The sequence below is a fragment of the Carcharodon carcharias genome, chromosome 25, assembly GCF_017639515.1.
Source record: "Carcharodon carcharias isolate sCarCar2 chromosome 25, sCarCar2.pri, whole genome shotgun sequence".
Taxonomy (NCBI): Eukaryota; Metazoa; Chordata; class Chondrichthyes; order Lamniformes; family Lamnidae; genus Carcharodon; species Carcharodon carcharias.
In genome coordinates, this window is record NC_054491.1 from 3,530,865 (window position 1) to 3,541,515 (window position 10,651).

General features: G+C 42.9%; 1 protein-coding gene across 1 annotated transcript; it reads left to right on the forward strand.

The window, feature by feature from the left end:
* Positions 1-234: 234 nt before the first annotated feature.
* rbm7 (RNA binding motif protein 7) lies at positions 235-8,282 on the forward strand. The gene is made up of 5 exons (XM_041174630.1): positions 235-427; positions 2,115-2,277; positions 2,997-3,090; positions 4,084-4,186; positions 5,285-8,282. Exons 1-5 carry the CDS (start codon positions 335-337, stop codon positions 5,750-5,752), a joined length of 921 nt encoding a protein of 306 aa, XP_041030564.1. The 5' UTR covers positions 235-334; the 3' UTR covers positions 5,753-8,282.
* Positions 8,283-10,651: the final 2,369 nt, after the last annotated feature.

Genomic DNA, 10,651 nt, shown 5'->3' on the forward strand with positions numbered 1-10,651 from the left:
TTTTCTTCATGGAAAAAAAAATTACAAATTTTAAACATAACATGTGGACAGGACATGAAGGCTAGGCCAGCGGGGCGGAAGTGGAGGCGGGGGGGGGAGGGGCTAGCGGGGCCCGAGGTGGGTGGGGGAGGGAGGTGGGGCTTGGCGGGTGAGCGGGGCGGAAGTGGGGCCGGGAGTTGGCGGGGCGGAAGTGGAGGCCGGAACTGGCGGGGCGGCTGCAGTCGCTAGCGGGGCGGAAGTGATGCCGGACGCTGGGAAAGAGGCGCCTGAATCATAATTAGGGAGCCGAGTTCGGGCTGGGAGTGAGGCGAAGAGTTTGAGGGCTGAAGCCACCATGGGGGTAGCGAACGATGCGGATAAAACGCTGTTCATCGGGAACCTGGACCTGAGAGTAACGGAGGAGCTTCTGTTCGAGTTGTTCCTGCAGGTGGGCCCCGGCCTATTGAGGCCTCGGGGCCTCGGGGCCTCTTGTTCCACTTGTCTGGGCGGCAGCGCTTGTATTTGAGGGGGAGGGGGAGGGGAGGGGAGGGGGGGCTGGTATCCCGGGGGAGGAGGAGTGGGGAGGGGGAGGGGAGGGGAGGGGGGCTGGTATCCAGGGAGGGGGGGAGGGGGGGCTGGTATCCAGGGAGGGGGGAGGGGGGGCTGGTATCCAGGGAGGGGGGAGGGGGGGCTGGTATCCAGGGAGGGGGGAGGGGGGCTGGTATCCAGGGAGGGGGGAGGGGGGGCTGGTATCCAGGGAGGGGGGAGGGGGGCTGGTATCCAGGGAGGGCGGGCTGGTCGATTAGATGTTTAATTCGTTTTCTTTGTTGCCCGCGTTTAACTGGGGTCAGTTTAAAATCCCTGCCGCTCGGTGGGAGAGTCTTTGACCTGTTTCTGTGTTACCCGCAGGAGAAACTTTCACAGGGAAAAGACAGAGAGAGAGAGGGGGAGGGAGGGGGAGAGAGGGAGTGAGAGAGAGGGGGAGGGAGAGAGGGAGGGAGAGAGGGAGGGAGGGAGAGAGGGAGGGAGGGAGAGAGGGAGGGAGGGGGAGAGAGGGAGAGAGGGAGGGGGAGAGGGAGGGGAGGGAGAGAGAGGGGGAGGGAGAGAGAGGGGGAGGGAGAGAGAGGGGGAGGGAGAGAGAGGGGGAGGGAGAGAGAGGGGGAGGGAGAGAGAGGGGGAGGGAGAGAGGGAGGGAGGGGGAGAGAGGGGGAGAGAGGGAGAGAGAGGGGAGGGAGAGAGAGGGGGAGGGAGAGAGAGGGGGAGGGAGAGAGAGGGGGAGGGAGAGAGAGGGGGAGGGAGAGAGAGGGGGAGGGAGAGAGGGAGGGAGGGGGAGAGAGGGGGAGAGAGGGGGAGAGAGGGGGAGGGAGAGAGAGGGGGAGGGAGAGAGAGGGGGGGGGAGAGAGAGGGAGGGGGGGGAGAGAGGGAGGGGGGGGGAGAGGGGGAGGGAGGGGGAGAGGGGGAGGGAGGGGGAGAGGGGGGGAGAGAGGGAGGGAGGGGGAGAGAGGGAGGGAGGGGGAGAGAGGCAGGGAGGGAGAGGGGGAGGGAGGGAGAGAGGGGGGGAGGGAGGGAAGGGGAGAGAGGGAGAGGGAGAGGGGGGGAGAGGGAGAGGGAGGGAGGGAGGGGGAGAGAGGGGGGGAGAGGGGGGGAGAGGGGGAGAGGGGGGGAGGGAGGGGGGTGGGAGAGGGGGAGAGAGGGAAGGGGAGAGGGAGAGAAATTCAAACCAACTCCCACAGGTTTGCCGCCTAATCTGCAGCTCCCTCGCTGCCCTGATACTGAAACACCTGCAAACACACTCGGCAGGTCTGGCAGCACCGACCTGCTGGGGGGTTTATTCCAGGTAATTCTGGTTCTGTTCTGGATTTGCAGCGTCCCGCATTTCTTTGCTTTTATCACTTGCCCTGATACTTGGGGTTTTATTCTGGTTCCCCCCCCCCCCCCCCCCCCCCAAGGTTAATTACAGAATTTTAGTGTCAGGTTTGTTGCTGACTCTTCAAATTCACCACCTGGTTCTAACCTTTGTCGCTTCATTAATTCCCCAGGCACTTTTTCATGTTCATGGGGGCTGTGTGTGTGGGTGGGTGTTTTCTCAGTTTATTGAAAATGTTCTCTCTCTTTCTCTCTCTCTGTTCTGCCAGGCTGGCCCACTCCTCGCCGTAAAAATCCCCAAGGACAAGGATGGAAAATCGAAGCAGTTCGCCTTCGTCCATTTTAAACACGTGGAGTCGGTCCATTACGGGAAGGACTTGTTGAATGGGATACAACTGTACGGCAAGGCCATCAAGATCCAGTTCAGATCAGGTAAGAAACAGTTGAATCACTGGTTTCTGTTTCGTTTTGTTTTGTAACTTTAAATGATTAAATTCTGTTCGTCTGAGTTTCTATTTTGATTTTTAGTTCGGCTACTTTCATGTCATAATTTTGAATGTGCCACTCCGCGTTTTTCCACATCGGGGGGAATGCAAATCAGTTCCCAAAAGTCCAGCATTTGAGCTGGTTGCCAGGAAGGGAACTGTGGCATCACGTGGAGGTGGGCAGGGCACTTTAATACAGACAATGCAAAGATTAAACTTTAAACATTCTTGTCAATTTTGCTACCGATAATTCTGCAATAGACCAATTTAAAAATGAGTTTGATTATGTTTGTTTGTGGAACTATTTTGGACATTACATTGGATGTGCCACAATAATTTAATATGCTCAATCTAAGCTTTTAAACCATTGGCTGACCAAGTGGACTGTGATACTCCTGTTACCAGCCTCCTGTGGTACTGCCTGTGCAGGAGAAAAATTTAGATAGTTTTAATTGGTGTGGAGATGCTGCTTCTGTTTAAGCTGTTGAGGTGATGAGGAATGTAAGAGAATTCAAAATAGATAAAAATGAGGAGAGGTAAGCAGAAGCATTGGTCATCGCTTTCTATTGAGATCCATAGATTTAAAAAGACTTTCCTCATGCAGGAAAGTTATAAGAAACTTTTTGTCTTTGAAATTTGCAATAATTTCCTATGTTCTGTTCCTAGGTAGTGTTCATGAATCTCGGGAAGGAAACCCCCAGTCTCAGAATTCAGCTGCTTCTCACACTGCCTACAACTCTAACCAGTTCAGCAATAATCGGTATGGTCTTCCGTTTGTGATTGTTCAGTTATTTTATTCTTTGGTTCTGCATGATTAGGAATGTAATCTATTTGCTATATCAGATTTAAGAAGGAAAAAAAAATCACAATCCACTTCATATAGGTGGAACTTGCAAAGGCTTGAATTCTGCTTTTTTGATTCTGAATATTGGAGGTGCCTTTTCTTTTTTGAATCCCTGATGTAGTTTTTAAGGGCTAGAGCTGGAAGCCATACTGGTTATTGGCACCACTCATTATATTTGGGGAAATTTTGGACGTTGTGTGTTTGGCTCATCCATATTATTGTGTGGATATCTAGCTGCTGCTGTTGTGTGGAAAATCTGATGCAAAATCATTGCTTGAAGTGGTCTCAACAGTGGGAATCACTTTCAAGGTTAGTGCTACATAACACTGCATCTCTAACAATAGCACCAAATAAAGTTGTGACTGGAAACTTGAGACACTGAAGTTTGTATCAAAGATGTTACCGATGTTTAAGTGAATCGGAATGATGAATGAAATTCAATCTTAGTTGCCATTAATTATTGGCTCATATGTTCCATGCAGTTCACACATTGTAAGCTTTACTCATGAAACAGAACTTTTACCTTCTAGAACAGCTGAAATTGATGGGGGTTTAGCTAAATCCTGCACTTTCTTTCCCAAAAGAGTAAATGTGCAACGTCATTAAGACAGTAGAAATTGAGGCTTAGAAGAATAGTTTGTTTAAAACACCAGGCAGTTCCCCTGATGCTACTGTTAAATTTAAAGGGGGGGCAGAGGGTGGAAAGGGAATGCCCTGGTGATAAATGGTGGCTGTGGAATTATGGAACACTGGGGCTCTTGCTGTGCCTATGCTTTTGCAGCATTCTGAGTTATTTGGATTTGAACAAATTTCTGCAGTTCTGAGAATTTATATATTTTTGGTGTGTGTTGCTTCTTGGATCTTGTTGTTAAGTGTCCCCTTTTCTTGCTTTCTCTCTTTCTGTGACAGGTTTGGTCGGGGAATGGATAATACAGGTTCTCCAATTTTTGCAACTCCACAGCCAGTACAGAGACAGTTTTCTTCGCCTGATAGTCTTCAGAGGCAGGTCTTGGTAAGTAAAATCACTTTTGTGAATAATCTATTTCTGTGCCAAGTTTAATGGGATAAAACCTTAAATGAAATATAGATTTCAAGGTATAGTCTACTATTGTAGATGTGTACCAATTATATTCTAATTCAGATATCATATATAAACTACACTGAGACCATATTGCATTTTGAAAACAGAAATAAAAATTGGATGGAGCAGTAACACGGAGACATGATTCCTTAACATTATTTTTCTTAAATGCCACTTTGAGAACCATGTGCCTTTGTGGATGCATGTTTTTCCCTATTCAACCCCTCTTTTATTTAAACAATAATTGTTTATTTGCAGTAAGTTTTTCTATGCTCCCATTCTGAAACTCTGCAAGATGAGACACTTTACCTTAGCATGTAAGCATTGTAATCTACACATGACTTAAAAATGGAGATACATAATACCTTCTATCAGCCCCAGTCTTGTGTTCTTTGAGACAAGTCCCAGTGTTATCTTTGATACCTATTAAGCATTTTGGGGTTAGCATGGTTTTGATTTACACAAGCTGTGACCACTCATGCTGTTTGTAGTGTGTCTGGGTAGTAAAACAGCTCCATGAATGTATCTTAACTTTTATATACAAGGGCAATCTTTTTTTTTTCCTGTTCTATCTGAATTGACTTAAAGTCATGGGTTCCTTCCTCTCTCTGCTGGCTCTTTGAAAGAGCAACCCAATTAATCTTACCTCCCTGGTCTTTTACATAGCCCTACAAATCGTTTTTTTTTCAAGTATACCTATCCAATTCCTTCTTGAAAGATTTGAATCTTTTTCCCACCACTCTTTTGAGGCAGTGGCATTCCAGATGGTACAGCTTGCTGGATTTTAAAATGTTTTCTTTATCTTCTCTCCTGGTTCTTTCCCAATTTGCTTGAACCTGTATCCTTTGGTTAGCAACCCTCCTATCAGTTGAATCAGTTTATCCTTCCTTGTATCAAATCCCTTAAAGTGTTTTACTTGCCAGTTTAGTACCTGGGTTTGACTTTCATTGATCAGCTGATTGCTCTTTCCTGTGTGGCACTGGTTTGTATTCTGCAGATTTATGAATGTTTGATTTTTTTTACTTGCAGATCAACAATATGTGGCAGCAACAGGCCAGGGGAGGGCAGCAGAATTATAGTCCCTCAGTGCAGCAGCCAAATAACAACAACCGATCCACCCTGCAGCAATCCTATCGAGGAATGCCTTCTAATCAGCAAGCGACACCTCAGAATTATAGCACCCCTGTACAGCCGCATTCATCCAGCCCAAATTCACGAATGATGCGGCATTCAGAAAAATCATCATTGGGTACCCACAGGCAGCAGGCGCATTCATCTTACCGATCAGATAACGGTCATTTTACTCGAGATACTCACTTCCAGGATCATAGTCCAGCTCGAGATGCTCACTTTCAGGATCACAGTCCAGACCAGTATTATAGGGGGAACCGTGAGCCTGAGTTCCAACAGGACCAAAGCGCGCACCACAACAGAAGTTGGGAATATGATTACAGGAGGGAGCAGTCTCGAGGCAGCAGACGTCGAAATTGGCAATAAACTGTTAGAATATCAGATTGGTGAAGATTGGAATTTGAGGAAATGTTCCATAAAAATGAACTAAACTGGAACACTACTTGGTTTTAAAATTTTATATACATAATTGTAAATTTCTCTACAGGCAAGTTGGGATACCTGCACAGAAGTTCCCTGTTTGTAGAACTTACAACACAGGAAGCCATTTGTTTGACTGATCCTGTTCCCTTCCCACTTGTAAACTTATCCAACCCCCTCTTCATGCTAATCTTTGCCTCGGTAGCTACTGGTGGTAAAAACACCCCAGATCTAATGGTGCTCCTGGGAGATGGAATTATCCAACTTCCCCAATTATTTCCTTTTAGTGACCCTTTTACCCTGTGCTCTGTATGGGGAGTGATTTGAACCAAAATTGAAACTGCTAGTTCTGCATTGTAAGATGTAACAGTAAAGCAAAAATAAGATTATTTTTAGAGAAAGTATTAAAGCACGCAGCGGAGCAAAAAATGTCAAACATGATTTTATGTCCCATTCAGACTGCATGTGAATCTGTTTGTAGTGATCATTCAGATGCAATACTTATACTGAGTGCCAAAATCCATATGAGCTCTGGATTTTTAAAAAAATTTGTTGTACAGACCAGTCTTGTACTAGATCTCCTCCCCCCCCCCCCCCCCCCCCCCCCCCCCCGCCATGGTATCTTCTGTTGATTGATTCCTGGAGGTGGTGGCTATTCTTGTTGAGCAATGCTGCTCCAGACTCATCAGAACTGTGAACAATTGACTTAATCAGGTGCTCAGCCTGCCTCTAATGCATACCTCAATGTTAGCGCTCTTCCAATCGGTGCTTGTTTTTTATTTTAACTTTGGTAAGTCCAGATGCAGCACATTGAGCAGAATGCTGCTCACCAGCAAGTGAGGGATTACCCACACTGACCAGTGTTCTATAACCAGCATTGGGGGCTTCCAAAAAAAAGGTACTTAAACTGGATTCCACTATATTTACAGGTACATCTGGTAAACTGATTTTAAATTTAGTTTGTTCAATGAACCATGACCAGTGCTGTAAAAACATTGCTTAAAAGATTGGATTTCTCTTCATATCTTCAGCCACACACACTGCTCATCTCTTTTTTAAAAAAAGGAAGGCGATTTAAGTTGGAAACAGATGAGTAAGTTTAGGGTGGGAAGAGTTCCAGTAAAGCAACCGGATGCAGTGAGGAATTTCAAGAATGATGGGCAATAATTTTAATCTGGGGGAGGTTGTGAATGAGTGCGGTTTTCCATTTGTTCAGTTTGGAATATAGATGCATATATTGTGTCAAACCAGTTCTTATAACACACACAGCAAATATGTGGCTTCAGTCCCTTGCACTTCATACTAAAGAAGAAGAAAGCATGGTGCCCACTCATTAGGTGGTTGAGTGCCTATTTGCTAAAAGTTGTTGCTGTGCTCCTTCAAGTTGATTAACTCGTTTTCCAGTTTGTACTTGTATCCAAAAGATAAGTGGAAGCAGTTTACCACAATATTACTGCCTTCGAGCAGTGTTGGCCTTCGTACTGGCAGTATGGTTACTTTTTGGGAGTAGTTCACATTGCAGGTACATTCTAGTTACAATAACTGTATTGTAGAGTGCAGGTGTTTTCTGTTGAGTTACTGATTTTTTAACCTTTAAACTTTCACATTCTTTGTGTTATTACATCAAACCAAATTTTATTGCTTTTCCCCTTGGAAACTAACATACCTATTGTGTTTTTGTTCTGTACATATGTTGTTGCATATGAGGAATAATGTATTCTCTGGTCTTCAGTTTACCAGCAAAATAAATGTATTAACTAAAAGAAACAGTTAAGATTTTTTTTGAAAAGAAACAATTTGTACAGATTTTTAATGTGCTGTAACTTTCATTTTTTTAAACCTGGATTCATGGAAAAAAAAACTAATTTTTCCAGGATAATTGTAGCTACTTCACCCTTGTGTACTCTTGATAATTCATTTTTAAAATGTGTATTTATAATTTGGTTTCTTTAATTTAAAGTCTTAATTTTACCTTTTTTTTCCCAAAGGTATTTTGACTTTGTTCTCTGTTTTTTGAAATGGGAAAGTTAACTGTTGCCAGCTAAGGAAGTGGAGTTAGTGGAATTTTAAATACTAGGAAAAATTGCACTGCTGTCTAAATTTTTGTGCTATTTAGCTGTTGTACAGCTTCTAATTTGTCTGTAAATGTGCAATATTTTAAAAATATTTCATAATACTTTTTTGTAGGAAGACCTGCTTACTCTATCGGTTCCTGATAGCTTTGGCATTTGCTCCACAAGCCAATTTCTTAATGATAAATGAACTATCATATGATTCTGTGTTAATTGTTCATAGACCAGGAAAAAGTGATACTCAATGTATTTTCCCCTTAAGGTTATGAGTTATCTTCTAATCCTATCTGTGTCTGGGGAAATGTTACCACTTTTTTTCTGGCTTCTCCCATATAATGTTGTGAAGACTGTGCAACTACTTTTTAAAACCAGCAATTTTGCAAATAAAGTGTTTATCCTCTTCATTGTTTATGTTTTTTGTAAAAAAAATATGATTTTACATTGCCTACATTGCAGCCTTGAAACTCAATTCGAGGGCCCCTCACAATGATAAATTCATATGATTCATTGGCCCTGAGCTATTAGTCAAATATCCATGTTTTTGTCTGCTGATGATGCAAGATTGGTGGCGTAATAAGTCATGTAGATTGGAGTATAAAATTACACTGAGAGGAAAAGAATCGGTGAAATGTATTTCATTGTGAAGTCATCCATTTTGGACCAAGAAAGGATAGATTTGAGGTTTTAAAATAGTGAGAAGTTAGGGTCCAAGTACGTGAGTGATTAAAAATAATCTATGGATAATGGAATATGGTTAATAGAATATGAAACTTTATATCTGCATAACTAAGGGGCAGAAGCATTACTGCAGTTCTGCAAAGCCCTATTTAGACCATATCTGGAATACTATGTATCTTTATGGGTGCTGCACCTTTAAGTATGTAGTGACCTTGGAAGAAGTGCGTTGTAGGTTTGCCAGAATGTTGGAGTTAAATTATGAGATTATGCAAATTTGTCATGTATTACCTGCAATTTGGAAAGTTAAGGGATGATTTGATAGCAACCTCTAGGATTTTAAAACAAATCAAACTTTTCTGCTGGTAGGACAAGGGAACATGAACTTAAAATCAGAGCTATTCAAGAGAGAAGTTAGGAAACACTTGCAAAGGAGTGATAGAAATGTGCAACTCTCAAAAAGCAGTAGATGCTTTTAAAATTGAGGGGCTTAGGATAGGAAGGACTTAGTTCCTTTACTAGAGAGATCATTAAATAGGGGCATAGATTTCCAAGTAATTGGCAGAAGGATTAGAGGGGAGATGAGAAATGATTTTACCCAGAGGGGGTTGGGAGCCTGGAATTCAGTGCATGAAAGGTTAATAGAGGTAGAGGAACCTTCATCACATTTAAAAGCACTTGGATATGTATTTGAAATGCAGTAACCTACAGGGCTACAGACCAAAAGCTGGAGAATAGGATTAGGCTGACTAGTTATTTTCCTGGCCAGCACAGATATGATGGGCTGAATGGCCCTCTCGTACTGTTAAATTTTCTATCTCTCTGCTAGATCAATTTAAAATCTCTAAATTTTAACTAGCCAAGGGATCTGCAGTCAACACAAGGGTTTAACATTTCTCATTGAATGATGGAAGAGGTTTCAGGGGCTGAATGCCTTATTGTTCCATGAATAGTACTGTGGATTTGGGTACCTTTACTTCTGAGAATTGATTATAAATCCAACTCAGATATTTATGGCAATGAGCTAGAGCACCATAATTCTTGACCTTTTTTGATCAGTATGCAGCACAATCCTTTGAATGTCAGTAGAATCCCAAGATTGGATTTCTAGGAATTCCTGTAATAAAAAAAATTATTTATTTTGTGGTCATGGAAAAGGGAAGCAGACATAGAGGTGTTGCGATAAAAGGGTAAATCATGATGTTAAGTGGCTTATGCCTGTGTACTATTAAGAGCAGCTTAGGGCTAGCTGTGAGCTGCAGTATAGTGCTGCTTATGCAGCAATTTCCAAACTGACTAAAACTTTGCTCGTTGTTTTAGATACAAGGTCAATTCTGTAATTGGGTTTACCATAAGCAGAGAACCTGAGGTTAACATTTGATGGTCTTAGACCTGAAGATGCTGGGTTATCGCAGTTACTGTTGATATTTTATTATAGATTTATAGCTAATCCTAAATATAACGAGTCCAATGTTTTAATTAAAGAGTTCACTAGGGGCTGATAGCAGTTGACATTTTTCACTTTAGTCTGTTGCTATAATCCAGTTTGCATTCACACTTGACTTTCTAAGCATTGCAATTGTTGGGGAAGAACATTGTAACATCTACATCTGAATCTTGCTGGGAATTAACAAGTTTCTTATGCAATTGTGATCATTTTTGTCACATCCAGGATATTGTGCATGCTTAACAATTGCTATATCCTTGAAATTAATGGGGATATAGTTCTTCCTGTGCTGCCCTCATATCTAGGTATTGTTAAAAGTATGTGCATTATAATCTACAATTGCAGGGCAGGAGCAACCTGACACCCAGCATTGGCATTCAGACAATTACAATGAAGAATTGTTTCATGTGTGGAATTTCTTCACAGCCATTTTTCTCCTCAATTTTCCCCATTATAATAACCAGTGTTCCAAATCTAAATGGTATCATTTATCACCTATTTCCCAATCCCTATTGATTTGTATTAGCACACTCGTATGCAATTCACACTCGGCATACTTTATTTACTAGGTGGTCCACTCAACTGTAAATCAATCTCAGCTGCTCAATGAAGTGACTGCAGAGACTTTTGTTTCAAATGTTCAAAATGCGA

Coding starts and splice junctions, on each gene's coding strand:
- rbm7 (XM_041174630.1), top strand. CDS start 335: ATGGGGGTAGCGAACGATGCGGATAAAACGCTGTTCATCGGGAACCTG. Junction 3,091..4,083: donor AACCAGTTCAGCAATAATCG/GTATGGTCTTCC, acceptor TTTCTGTGACAG/GTTTGGTCGGGGAATGGATA. Junction 4,187..5,284: donor GTCTTCAGAGGCAGGTCTTG/GTAAGTAAAATC, acceptor TTTTACTTGCAG/ATCAACAATATGTGGCAGCA.